Source organism: Sciurus carolinensis, chromosome X, assembly GCF_902686445.1.
Source record: "Sciurus carolinensis chromosome X, mSciCar1.2, whole genome shotgun sequence".
Taxonomy (NCBI): Eukaryota; Metazoa; Chordata; class Mammalia; order Rodentia; family Sciuridae; genus Sciurus; species Sciurus carolinensis.
In genome coordinates, this window is record NC_062232.1 from 12,794,447 (window position 1) to 12,809,363 (window position 14,917).

The following is a 14,917-nucleotide window of genomic DNA, read 5'->3' on the forward strand; positions in this document are numbered from 1 at the left end:
GAATCATTTGACTACATATATATATATATATATATATATATATATATATATATGGTTTATTTTTGATCTCTCCATTCTGTTCCATTAACCTTAGTTTATTTTTTAAGGTAGGGGAGTCATGCAGTCTTGTGAAGAGATGATCATATGACTCTGTGCCTAAATATTTGCTATAGTGGCATATTTTTTGAGTGTATTATTTAGTTGCATTTGTGATTTATAGTATATTTAGAAGCATCCTTTTAGTTCCTTGAAGTTTCAAGGCTTTCTTGCTTTGAGATCTTCTATAATGCTTGTTCATTGAATACAGATTCCCCCCTTTCTAGCTGTTTACCCCACCACCTGACTACACTTTTTGTCTCTTTACCACTACTGAACTGTAGGCTCAAAACATGAAACTGATTACTGCTCCATTGTAGCCTTATGACCTTAGTGATGCCATTTTGTTTCTCTAAGCATTAATTTTCCTGTCTGTAAAGTGAAAGAATTGAATTCACTTTGATTAATTTTTTAAATTCAGTCATTAATATTATCTTTATTGAACAAGGCATGTGTAAGTTCATCTTTTTCAACTGATGAAAAAAATTTGTTCTGTTCCATAGAGAATTTAGTAGGCTTGTGCTTTGGGTATGTGTGTGGAAGTGATCATCAGGGGACAGAGGTAGCTATGGTTGAAAAGGTACTCCTTTTAAAACTTCTGTTGAATACACACGTGTGTATGACATATGCATCGCTGCATATGACTGAGTGATCAGCAGTAGGTATAAGGTCATGCATACTTTTGTGATTAGAAATAAGAAAGAATGAATAATTTCTATTACAAGGGAATAGCTGTTTTTATGAACTTGCCAAGAAGAGGAATGATCCTTGCTGATGAAATCCTTGAAACTTTGCATATGACTAACTCTCTACTGGATTGATACTTAAAAATGTAGGTCGCACTGGCAGGCTCCTTTCAACATTTTCCATTTTTTGAATTTTTTTTCTTTGGCATTCAAATGATTTTAACTTATTCATAAAATACTCCCAGTTAGTGGGGTTAGGAGCCCCTTACCACAGCTGAAATTATTCCAAGTTTTACTCTCCTAAAGAATTGACTTTCTGTTCCTGAAGCTTTCCATTGCCAGATCTTTTGTCTTATTTGTACTCAGTAAGTTGGAACACGTTTTCATTTAGTCATTGATTTGAGACTTTGTAAAAATCTGAAGGAAATTAGTAAACAGTAATATCTATGAATAATATTTTGCCTGGAAATTTCTAAGCATAATGAAGTAAGAGAATAAAAAATGTTAAAGATTAGCGTTTTGGATGACGATACCAAGAAAGTTGAGATCCAGTGCATCAGTGCACATTTTTCAATAAGCTTGAGAAATTTTAAACACTGAGAATTATTACTGTGTCTTCTGAATCTAGTGTTAAATTGCAAATTCTTTACTGAACTTCTAAACTGGTGTTCAGAATTTGAGTATTTATTATTTTTCTCATGATTACATTTATAAAATTTTTTTGCCTTGACAAAGCCTTGCTGATATCTGGTGTCCTACCTTATTAACTGTAAGACTTATAGAAAAACCTGCAATTGCTTCCTGATTATAATACTATTTGTGTAGAAAGAGCATTTCCTCTCTTCTCTTATTTTCCCTTCCAGCTGTTACTATTAACAGGTACATTGGCATTTTTGTCATATATTATTCAGTCAAAATATTTGTTGATTCATTTTATGTGAAGGTGTACTTTTACTTTTGATTGAATAAAATATTTGAATTCAATTTTAAGTGAAGAATGGACTGAAAATATAAGATTTTCCCCCTAAATTCATTTCTAGTTGTTCAGCCACTGTGTGCATCCCTGCTAAATATGAGACAGTTGTTTAGGTGCTGTGGGAGAAAAAAAGATGAATTAGAAAAAAATGGTAGTGGGAAGGTTGGGTTAATATCTCCTACCATTAAAAGAAATGAACAGATAATCATAAACATTAGGAAGGGATTTTTCAGCAGCAACCAAAGAGGGAAAGGCACATGCTATTTTGCCTGTGAGGAAGAGTGACAACTGAGGGTGAATCAGAGGCTGTGGGCACAGTCCCCACTGTACTAGCTTCCCTGCAGAAGCCATGTGTGTGAATGAACAAATCTTGATATTTCTCACTCAGATCCCAGATCTGGAGTGAAGTGAAGTGAAGTAAAATGAGTGAATATTTTTGCTTTCTCTTGACTGATGGTTAGTGGTAATGATTTCTGGAAGGAGAGGGAAGAAGCTGGAAAAATAACCATAGCAAATATCCTGACATGGTAAAGGGAAGGCCCAGGGTTCCATGCTGAACTGAGAGGACAAACTGAAGTCTGAAGTTCCTCCATGACCATTGATATATCCCAAAGACTTAGAAGAGCATGCTCTACTGCAAGATTTTTTTGTTGATTATTTTGGTATTACCCTCATATTTTTAAATAATGTATTTGTATAACCTCTTACTGTCTTTTCAGTTTGTTATCATCCACTGTCTTCTCTCTGTTCCCCATTATAGCTATATCATATTAATATTTAAGTGTTTATATTATTATGGCTATATATATAAGCCATATAGTAAATTCTATTTCTTGTATAGGTTTTTATTTGTCCTGGAGTGAATAATAAACTTGTTTTATTTTTTTGTTTCAATGTATTTGCCCCTGATTTAACCACAGACTCTCCCAGTTTTCTAGAGCTTCTTTCATGAAATTCGAACACTTGGGTATTCTATCAGTTTCATTTTTTTAAAGAAACCTAAACTTACTATCTTCAATGTCTGGTACACAGTTTTCATCATGGGATATCTATACATTGACATCCAAGGATTCCCTCCTCTTTCAACCATTTTCCTTTTTTAAAAATTTTTATTTTGATTCATTCTGTACTGCTTACCTTACTCTTTCATGGTTTACTCTCTTGTTTTGGTAGAGTAAATAGTATAGTAGCTTCCTTGGAAATGATACATTCATGGAGTCTAATTTGAGACCTTGAAAATATCTAAAAATATCTTTAATTATTCTGTTATTCAAGGCTGGTAGTCTGGGCATATACTCATCAGTGAGAAATAATTTTTTTTCAGAAAATGTATTTTGGGGGTGCCAGGGATTGAACTCAACTGCACTTGGCCACTAAGCCACATCCCCAGTCATTTTTTGCATTTTATTTATAGATAGGTCTCACTGAGTTAGTTGCTTAGCACCTTGCTTTTGCTGAGACTGACTTTGAACTCACGATCCTCCTGCCTCAGACTCCTGAGCCTCTGGGATTATAGGCGTGTGCCACCATGCCCAACTTTTTTCAGAATTTTAATGGAGTGAATTCTAGCTTCTAGTAATGTATAAGAATTCTAAAACCATTTGAACTTTTAATCCTTTGGATGTGGCCTGCCTTCCTCTCTCATTCCTTACTGAAAACTTGTAAAATCTTCTAACCCCATTATTTTCATGATGATGTGCCTTGTAATGGGTCTGTTTTCTTCCATTGTCCTTGATACTCTTTTAACTTAGAAATTCATATTCTTTATTTCTGGGAAATTTCATTAAACCACTTAATTGATTTTTTTTTTGCTGTTTTCTAGCTCTCTTTGTGGATCTTTTATTTGGACATTACCCTATTTTCTAGCAAATCTCCTCAGATCATTTTTGAAACTTTTTATTGCATGTTCTCTTTATGCTATCATATTTTAAATTTCCAGTTGCTCTTTTTCATTTTCTGAATGCTTCAATATTTTCCTGTTATCTCATCTTTCTGAACAATGTCTTTTAACACTTTCTCTGATGACCCTTTAAAATTTCACCTCTTACCCTCACCTCATTATCTATCTTCTCAGTAGAATATACACTTCATAAAAATAGAGCTTTTTATCTGGTCCCCTTGCCCCATTTTCACATCACCTCAAACAGTGGCTGGTACATAGTTGTGTTCAGGTATTTCTGAAATAAACTGAATGATAATAAGCACTTTCAAGTTTTCTCTAGCATAAGTCTAGTCTATTTCTGGTTACTTTTTTCTATTTTTATTTATCTCTGCCTTAGGTTAGAACATTTTCTGTGATATCTGCTAATACTTAATCATTTGCTTATATTTAAGAATGGGAGGTAGCAGGCCAATTGGAGTATATGAACAAATGGGTGGTACTCGCCACATGTGGGTTTCATGGTAGAATGATGATGTGACTGGGACATTTTGTTGGAGATACCTTGATGTCAGTATCTTCAGATCTCTCTTGGCTGATCTGATTTCTTGGAATATATTCTTTCAATCTTTGGATGTAATAGCTTGGGGGCAGAAAGGAAGAGAGCTGGCAGAGTCTCAGCATCCTTAGTGCATACATTTACTGAATCCCTCTGTTTTCAGTGGGGCCTCTGTGGCTTCATCTGGGGCTGGTGTCCTCCCTGGAAAAGAAAATTAGATCTAGCATTTTATTGGAGTGGGAAACATGCCCAAACTGTGCAGAATGTGGAAGGAGATTTTAGGATCTAACTGCCTCTAAATTGCTTCAGTTGTTTTTTTTTTTTTTTATGAGATGAAATGTAGTCCTGTACCTCTTGTGAAAGTTCAAAAATGTTTGTTGTTTTCTGAGTTATCAGATTAAGCAGGGGTAGGGCATGACCACTTTGCTTTTCGTTACTTTCTTCATCTTATTCCTACTTCCAGAGGAGTTTGGCACTGATCCTTGAGAATTGGGAGACTTCTCTGGTATTTTTTGATTTTTGCAGAACTGCTCAGGCATCTATCCATCACTCATCTATGTTCTCAGTTCCAAATTTAAACAAGAGCACTCTCACATGCCCTTAGGGTTTATATTTTGTCCTTGATGAGTAGAGCTCTATCTCTCTTTCCTGGTTGACATGTCCTGAGTTGCTTTTCTCTATCCTTCCCTTCCTCCATGATGTCCACCTCATCTTGGGCCCAGGGCAATGGAATAGGTTGAGTGTGAACTGAACCTCTGAAAATGTGAGCTAAAACAAACTTTACCTTCTGTAAGTTGTTCATGCGAGGTCTTTTGGTCACAGGTGATGCAAAACTGACTAAAACAAGCACTTGAAAAAAATTCCTTAACTGTTATGTTAGTAAGAGTGCATTTAGTTTCATGTATTTGATCTATCTATGCTTAAAAGTCATAATATAGGACACTCCACACACTCACAAGTCAGATAGCAGAGGCTATGAATTCTACATGGTATCAATCCAAGATTTTAGTATAAAGTAATTTTAGGTTGTCTCTAATGTCAGGTTTCTGGAAGAAGCAAGAAAGAGCAGGGAATGCCTTTCCACCCAGACCTTAAGTATTGTTATAGGTAAAGTTCCAAGGAGTATGAATTAATTGTTAAAGGTTGCCAGTCACACTAGGAAGTGAACACAATGAGGAAGAGTCAGCAGAAGCAATAAATACAAAGCCCTTAGATACTGGGATTACATAAATGTTTAATATGTTAAAAGAAAAGGAGATGATGAAAATGATCAAGTTTTCATTTTAAAAATGAAACAACTATTTGAAAAAAAGACCAAATAGTCCTTCTAGAACAGAAAAAAAATGTAGTAGACACTCAAAGACTAAACTAACAGGATATTAAGTATACCTAAAGAGGAGTTTGATTAATTGGACAATATCATAGAATATTACCCAGAACACAGAATACTTAGACAAAGAACTCCTGAAGGAGAGGTGAGAGAAAATGGTAGAAAGACAATGTTCAAAGAGATACTAAGAACTTACTGAAGTTAATGGAGATGCCACATGATTCAGAAATTCCAAAGAAGCTCAAACAGGTGATGAAAAAAGAAGATGATGAAGTAGTGCTTGTACAGAAACATGATAAAGTTTAATATTTTAGAGTACCAAAACAAAGAGAAGATCTTAAAAGCAAATGGAAAGAAGACATTTACTAACAAAGAACACTAGGTTGAATGAAAGCTGACTTCTCAACAGCATTAATGGAAGTCAAAAAACTGAAATGCTGCCTTCAGTGTGCTGGGAGAAAGTAGTTATTTCAATAAATTTGGTACTAATAGACTCTCAATTTAAAAAAAAACCTTTAAAGGATATACTTAAGACAAAAGGTAATGTTAGAAAAGAAATTATAGTGGAAATTAGGAAGTTTTAGCACCAAATGATAATATCACATGTAAAATCTTACGAAATTTTAATAAAGAGGTACTTAAAATTTATAACCTTAAATGCTTGTACTAGAAAAGAAAAAAAGGTAGAAATTGATGAAGACAAGCCCAAAGGACATAAATGGGAAGATTAATGAAACAAAGCATGTATGCAATATAGAGGCTCAAAAAATTTTAAGTTGGGTTTTTAAAAAGAGTAACATAGCTGATACATGCCAGGAATGAAGGAAAAGTAGAATTATGACAGCTGGAAAAATATAATTACATATGCAAAGATTAATATCATAAGAAGGGGGTATGAAAACCATCATGATAATAAGTTTGAAAATTTAGGAACAATGAAAAATGTCCAGACAAGTATCATTTATCAGAATCGACTTAAAAACTAGAAAGTCTAAATAGTCCTATAACAGTCAAAGAAATGGAATTATTAACCAAAAATCTTATTTAAAGAAAATTTCATCCCAGATGACTTTATTGGCATGTTTTTACCTGGTATTCAGAAAAAAAGTTCCAATGTTATATAATATATTTCAGAGTACCAATAATGGGAATGCTTTCCAGCTGAGCCAAGCATAACTAAAGCCATATGAGAAAGGAAAATCATGATAGTCATTGTCACTCATGAATATAGTTGCAAAAATCCTAAACAAAATATTGTAACAATCCTACATCCAATAAATGTAGCTGATGTAAAAAGCCTGCACAATTTGAGATTATCCCAGGCCTACAAGAATGCTTGGATATTGGAAAATCCATAATGCAATTCACCATATTAACAAATTATAAGAAAAAAAAATCATACCATATTCACAAAGGATGGAGTTGCATCTTTGGTTAAAATTTAACGTGAAATTATCATGAAAAAAATCTCAAAATAAGAATAAATAGAAATTTTCATATTTTAAAGCATACCTACAATAAATCTATATAGCAAAAACTATAGTTTATGGTGAACTAGTGAATGTTTACTTTTGCAATCCAGCAAAGATAAGCATGCCCATTATTACCATTTTAATTTAGCTTAATAGTACATCTTCTAGGTAAGTATGTAAGATCAGAAAAAAGTGGTGAAGGTACCAAAAAGAGGAAACAAAGCTTTTGTTAATATTTGTGGTATAATATTTTGACGACACCCCCAATCCTCTTAGAACTTAATGAGGAAAATAATCACTGTTAACTCTTAAAAGATTCAGAATGAACAATGGACAACAGCCTGTGATACTGTTTTGTTTCTGAAACTTAGTGAGAAACTGAGACAGGGTTCCATTTTAAATGGTCTTAAATTGAGTTTTATCTTACCTTTCCTTTGTAGTTGGGGCAACTTTTTTTTTCCTTTTTGGTACTAGGAATTGAACTCAGTAGCACTTGACCATTGAGCCACATCCCTAGCTCTATTTTGTATTTTATTTAGAGACAGGGTCTCACTGAGTTTCTTAGAGCCTCACTTTTGCTGAGGCTGGCTTTGAACTCGCAATCCTCCTGCCTAAGCCTCCTGAGCCACTGGGACATAGTTGGGGCAATTTCTAATGAACCTAATAAATGGTGATTTGGTGATATGATTTTATCCAAAAGTGTATTCAGAAATAGACCCACACATCCTTTTTTAACAAAAAAAAATAGTAAAAAATTTTAAAAATTAATAGTAAAAAAGGAACATAATCAGATCTGAATCTGGATATAGGTCCTGTTTCTAGTAACTCTCAAGATAGTGGGCAGGGACAGTTACATGACTTACCTTGTTTGTTTCCTATCTCTCAGTGATTACCATCTTTGTTGCCTGATTTTCTGGTGTTTTGAAAATTCTTTTTGTATATGTTTTGTTCTAGTATCTTGAAAACTTTTTTCATATGGTTCTCTGTTTTTTTTGTTGTTTCAAATAGGTGAGTAAATCTGATCTATCTCCATCTTGGTTACAAGAAGAAGTCAATTTAACTAAATGACTTATTTCATGTTAGTCATTAATAAAATGTTGTTTTAACACACTTTATTCTTATGCAATTTTGTGGCCTTTCTCTTAGAAGCATGCATATTTTGCTTATTTATTTGTTTTGTTTTTGAAGTAACTGGTAATTTAAAAACCCAATCTGTGATAACTTTTAGAGTACAGACCCTGAGATGGATAATTCCTGAAGGCTTTCAGCATTCTCTTCTGCTGGTTACCTTGTTATTATTGGCTGTTCAACCTCTAGTGTTTTGACCTACTGATGTGTTTTATAAATTTTAATGAAAGACAGATTGAGAGAAGTTGTAGGAGCTCACATGGCTGTACCGTATTCATGCACTGGCTCAGAATGAGCAGCTCTGTAATATTACTCTGAGTTACGTTTGTGGAAAGCACCAAACTCCAACTTCTAGCTTGTCTGATCCAGCTAGGTCAAATCAATTGTTATTTTCAAAAAATTCATGTTCTTGGTATGTTGCTGTTATTTAATGTTTAAGGCACAGAAGCTTGTCCAAATATTAGTACACATATTATAGATTTTTGAATAAACTACATATAGTTATATATACATAGGGTTTTCTAAGGAGTTTGTAAAGAATATGGTTTTTAACTTGCCAGTATGTGATCCTAAACTTATTTCCTGTGTGTGATTATGAGCTTTATTTATAATTCTCTAGTAGCTATTTACTTGCATTATTAAGTTATACTTCAGATGTTCTTCACTTAACTCAAGTATTCTCTGTATCTCATAAAATTAAAAACATGCTATACTGCAACTTTCTTTTAAAATATCCTTCAAACGTGACCAGATTATTTTAGAAACAGACTTTGTTATTCCTGATAATAATGATCAGAGAGAGAAAGAAATTGAGATCTTTCAAATAAGCCTATCAGTCATTTCAGGTCATCACTTTTGGCTTCCCCCACTGCAGGCAGATCTGATCACAGGAACATATACGGGTTGGCAGAGGTGTCTGATTTGGGTTTCCTTTCCCTTCCTTTTGACAGCCCATGCATTGAGTTAAATAGCAGTAATGACTGATTTCTAGAGAGAAATATGGGAGAAGCCAAAAGAAGACTCTTTATGACTTTGGCCTGGATTATTTGAAACTAAATAATTAGCATCAGAATGATGAGGAATTAACCACCTTTCCCATGCTGAGTTCCAGGCTTTTGATCAAAAGGTGTTCTTTTCTTACCATTTTATAATGTCTTAGTCATAAAACAAACCCAAGTATTTACCTAACAACCTTTGCAAATATTTATATTTGGGGTAGGATGGAAATGAAAAAGGGATTAGAAATAGCATGCACTCTTTTTAAAAAATTAAGCCTTTAGAGGGATTTTAAATACAAATGCCATTGCTATTCCTAGTTGAATACAAGAGTTTTTTTTTTTTTATCTTTTTTTTAAATCAGATGGTCCTTAACAATATGTGTTTTTCTTTTCAGCTACTAAATCAGGATTGTTGCCCCCACCACCTGCACTCCCACCAAGGCCTTGTCCATCACAGGTAGGAAACAGATTTGGTTTCTGTAAACTGTTTCATTGTACACAACTTTCCTACTAGTGTGCTTCTTTGCAAGGGTTGATCACCACAGAACTGGTCTATCAGATTCCCAGGAAAATATCTGGATGAAGAGAGCAGGGTGGTTTAATTTGTTTTCATCTGGTCAGCCCAACCTCACGTGGAACAGGGAAAGTTTCTTCAATAAGCCAGCAAGCAAATGTGTACTAGTTAATTCATGGCTATTGAGAGTTGCATATGGTTTTCATAGAGAGTAGAAGGGGTGTCTCTCCAACTGGAGGTGGAGGATGTGGTTGTTTTGTATAGTATGTGCAGTCTGGGTGATTATATTTTCATCAGCATTTTAGGAGTTATGTTTATTCTGCATACACTAAAAATAAATGATCATCAACCCAAGGTCTGTGCTATGGTTTTGGCCCACAGTGCTTTCTTTAGTATGGTATTTTCCTTCAGAACAATAAGCTGAAATGGTAGGAGTGGGAGAATGTGTCAACAAAATCTCTTTCACCTGTAAATTAATTCTGCTTTATTTCCATGTGCCACTATGGCTTTATTCATCAACACTTTCTGTGGAGTTGAAAGTGAGATGCAAGCAGCAAATCCATGGAGTGTGGTATACTGTGCTATAGATCTTTCCTTTTGCTAATTGCTGCTGAAGACACTTTCTATCTTTAATGACCCTTTCCTACTTTTGGCAGAAAATGTTAGGAAATTTCTCTGCAGACAGTCCCAGTTTCTACTTCACTGGTCTGGGTGGTGGCTCAGAGCATACCATTGCATATAGTGCTTCTTAGGACTTGAGTCACTGAAACCACTTTGAACATTTACCATTCCTTTAGACAATTAGATGGTTTTGAGCATCCAACCAACCACAGGATGCAAATTCCGTGAGGTATTGACTTCCTGCTTCAGTTTGAAGGGTAATAAAAAGCCCAGTTCTTCTTGACTTGCATATAAACAAGCAAGAACTCCTTTTTCAGAATGCAGTACTGGATTTAAGAGGTACTGATCAGTTAACAAGTAGTTATCAAGTCTGCTGTTTTTCTAGTGCCAAATCTTAGTTCTACCCTAAGGCTTTTCTTGGTCATAATTTTTGCTCATTCAAAATTACTAGTTATGTTAATTGAGCATCTATTACAGACCAGGCATTATACTAACTACTTTCAATGTATAATTTAATCTTCACAAAAACCTTATGAAAGTAGGTACTAATATCCCTTTTCTTTTAAACAAATGAGGGAATGGGAGCACATAGGAGTTAAACAAATCACCAAGGTGGAGTGGCTAGTAAATAGTAGAGCCAGTTCCCAAACTGAAGTCTTTAGGTCCTTCCTTTCTCCATCAGTCGAGTCTGGTATCTTTGTCTACAGCAACACAGCAGAACCATTATTCTTGTAACTGTGGCTTTCACCACATCCTCCATGAAAGACCTAGATGAGTTGAGGTTTTTGCTTTGCACCAACAGCAAACTTAGACTGGATCACAACAAAATTAACAGGCATTCTGGGAGTGTTCATCTACTTGTTTCCAACCTAGACTTGAGGGCCACCTGGATGAATGTGTGGAAGACCCATCCAAAAATGCTTTTGTAACAAACTTCCCTGTTGCACGAATGACAATAGTGGCCTGAACTGTGCTGCTGCTATTGAAAGTGCTCATCTGAGCAGCCTGAAGTGGGCTTCCTTTCTGCTTTTGGGCATGGTGACTGAGGATCTGATAGGGGGACTGGGAATTCTCAAGTCCCTGTCAATGGATGAGTTGCTTCTTTGTCCACCAGATTGCCCAGCACTCAACCCAGGTCTCTAGCTCAACTGCCTAAGTATGGAGATTTCAGACTATAGGAACAGGTGTGTAAGAAATGGAGGCAGAAAATCTCTAGGCCATTTCCCTTGTCCCATTGCCCCCTTTCATTCACTGTAAGTGGGACAAATATATTCGGTACATGAAGTCCTAGATAATAAGAACATGATTGTATTTAGTCTTTTTGCCATGTCAAATTCCTAATATTGACCCTAGAAGAATCTCACCACCTGTGTGGAATATCGTAGTCTTTCCCAAAGTTCTTGTGATGCAGCAGTCTCTGGAAGATAGTAGGGTTCTGTGGTAAGACAAATTTGTACGCTGCTGCCTATATCCTCCAATTTGGGAGATTCACAGTGCATACAAGCCCACTAAAGGTTTTGAAGTTCCGTGGCAAAAACAAAGAAAAAACAACAACAAAACCAACAAAAAACTGTTCTATTTTGATAAAGCAATTTTGTAGCTTGTGTGGCCATTCATCATTATATTTATAAAATACCTATCACTATCCTGAGGGCTTAGGGGTTAGGAAACACTACTAGAACTCCAGCCTTAAGGTGTTGCTAAGAGCATTTCCACTTCATTCTCATCGGTCACCTGATTTCTGTATTATGTGATTAAAGTTAAGTTTTATGTTATACCAACAGTCTTCTCTAGAAGGGTTAAACATTAAAGTTTACTGCACATTAGCTTGGGATTTCAAATTGTCCAGGTTTTCAGTGTGTTCCCTTTCTTTCATTGCTTTTCCATTCCTTCTCTCTCACTCTCTAATGAGGTCACTTTTGCCATCTCACAGCAAATTTTATTATAGAGAATTTAAACACTCTGAATTCTTCTTTTGCTCTGTTAAATATTTTGAATACTTGCTATATTCAAACCATCAACTTGACTTTGGAAATATACCTATATTATCTCTATCTACAGAGACATTTTCATGGGGCTTAGACTGTAGTACCATTACCTGGAGACTTAGGGGAGAAACCAAGAAGCCTGGTATAACTAAAATTATTATATTTATCAGTAGTTGTGGAAGAGGTTAAACAAAAGTTTATGTATTATTTTTTGGATTTAAATATTTCATATTACATAACTTGATAAATGGGCAAGACTAGTTTGCAATAATGAAAAAATATTCTGTTTCCTACAGAGAACACGATTTTAAAAGCTATGTGGGGAGGCTGGGGTTGTGGCCCAGTGGTAGGGCACTTGCCTAGCACATGTGTGGCACTGGGTTCGATTCTCAGCACATATAAATAAATTAAATAAAGGTCCATCAACAACTGAAAAATACTTTTAATAAAAAGTTATGTGGCTAATCAATCATGATATACTTCCAGTATCCAAGTATGTTAGATAAATGAGTTTGTACATTTGCATATATATCTGCATATAACAGAAACATATCTACTTTTATCAAGTGAGGGAGATGAAGTATAGGTTTTCAGCATAAATTGCAGTTTAGATGGATTCTGCTTATACCAAGTACCACTATGATATGAACATCTGGATTAAGTTATACAAACGGGACTCCAGAGTTAGGGAAAGGAATAAATTAAAAAAAAAACAGATCTTTTATTTTTCACGCTATTAGGTAAAAGCAAGAAGGACCAAGTGAATAAAGAATCAAGCATTTTTTGTTCCACACTTTCCTGTGGAATGACTAGAAACCAGAGCATGGTCTTTTGGCTCAGTTCAGAAGTGTTTTTTTTAAAGACCAATTCATAGCATAAAAAACCAAAAAGTAATTAAAGCAAACTTTCATATGGAGCAGTGTTAAAGTGAGAGTTAGACTAATCAGCTTACTGTTTGTGTATAAAGTAAAATGCCATTTACAGAGTTTGTGCTTGTCCTGTAGGTCAGTTCTCTGCTAAGAGACAATTTGGTACTTCCATAGCTAAATCCCTTTAATAGCATTGATCTCATGCCAAATTTCTTATGGCAATTGTGATAGAACCATGGCTTCAGTGTAATTATGTTTAATAAAGAAAAGATTTGGGGGATACAAAGTATTAACTTTTAAGTTTTATATTGGCACCGCATCTGATGAATTAGGGCTTCCTCTCAACTAATATGCTCAGAATTTTCCTGTTTATGCCATTCATAGCAAGTACTCCTCACTAGCAATGTTATGAATACTAAGATAATAGACACTGTGGAAGAAGCATCGTATTAATACTGTTACACTTAGAGAGACCAAGAAGGCTCATGGGGTGGGTGAGGTAATCAATGAAATGACTTTTAAAGAAACAAGAGACTCTTTTTTTTTTCCATTTAGATGGCTGAGGGATACAGAGATTTCCTGTATGGTAAAAAATCAAATGCATTGAAACAGATATGCATGAGGTCTTGGTGTGTTTGAGGAAGTACCAGAGATTTGGAAAGCCTAATTTGAGGGAATATATTGAGTGTTCTGGAGGTGGCAGTGAGGAGCAGGCCACCTCCTCTAGTCCCAGTGGTGCCAGAACTGTGGGAAAGAAATAGTCTCCCAATAAGAAAGTCATGAGTGTACTATCATGAAAGAAGGAACCCAGATGGCCTTGAAAGGAAACTAGATCCACTGTGATCCACTCAGCTAATTTCTCATCTAACTTTTCCTTCTGGCTAGAATCAGAGCTAAAGGCCATGGAGAACCCAGTAGGAATATGCTGGTCATGCTATTCTTTTTCAAAGCCAAACTTCTTAGATGCAACTTTTTATTAGATGCTAACTCGTTATATTTGGAAGGAAAGATCATATCTTACTTAAACTCAAATGGCAGTTGTGAGGCTCTGAACTTGTGAAATTTTTGCCAGACGTGCTAATGCACATTTGTAATCCCAGCCACTCAGGAGGCTGAGGCAGGAGATGGCAAGTTCAAGGCTAGCCTCAGCAAATCAGCAAGACCTTGTCTCAAAATAAAAATAGAAAGGATGGGATGTAGCTCACTAATAAAGGGCCACTGACTTCAATTCCCTCTAACTCCTCCATCCCCTGCCCAAGATCTTATTTTAAATATAGATGAAAAAAATCATAAAACACAATCAAGGGAAAAGATGCTTAGATCAGTTTTCAGTTCTCACTCATACTCAGTACAACTGAAACCCTGGAGATGCTATAACAGAAAGAGAGCTACTGTCTACCACCAAATAATTGGCAGAAGTTCAGCTGTTTGGGCATGGAAACGATGCAGATTTTCTTTTAAGAATATCCTCTTACAGTTAAGGATTAGAAAAAAGTGCCCTGTGATATTATAAGAATAAAAAAGTTATTTGAAGCTTCATCAGAATAAAATGATCTTTGGAAGCTACTTTTCGAGAAAATGTTCTCAGAAATTGGGATAAGACATATATAACAGCATATAGTAACATAGTTATGATGACTCTAGCAATTGTGAGATTCAGATAAATATGTCATATAGTAATTGTTTTTCATCCATGTTCTCTGGATGGTAAACTCTGTTGCCCTCCCTCTTAAATGGTAATTTTGTAGCCTGGTGCAGTGTCAACCACCTACAATCCCAGCAAACTCAGGAAGCTGAGTTA

General features: G+C 35.2%; 1 protein-coding gene across 6 annotated transcripts in view; it reads left to right on the forward strand.

Moving 5' to 3' along the window:
• Reps2 (RALBP1 associated Eps domain containing 2) overlaps positions 1 to 14,917 on the forward strand; it is a 208,361-nt gene that overhangs the window by 149,539 nt on the left and 43,905 nt on the right. For all 6 annotated transcript variants that reach the window (XM_047535932.1, XM_047535934.1, XM_047535933.1 and 3 more), the window contains one exon: positions 9,520 to 9,581. In XM_047535932.1, coding sequence (XP_047391888.1) covers positions 9,520 to 9,581 — 62 coding nt within the window. The remainder of the gene's footprint in view (positions 1 to 9,519; positions 9,582 to 14,917) is intronic.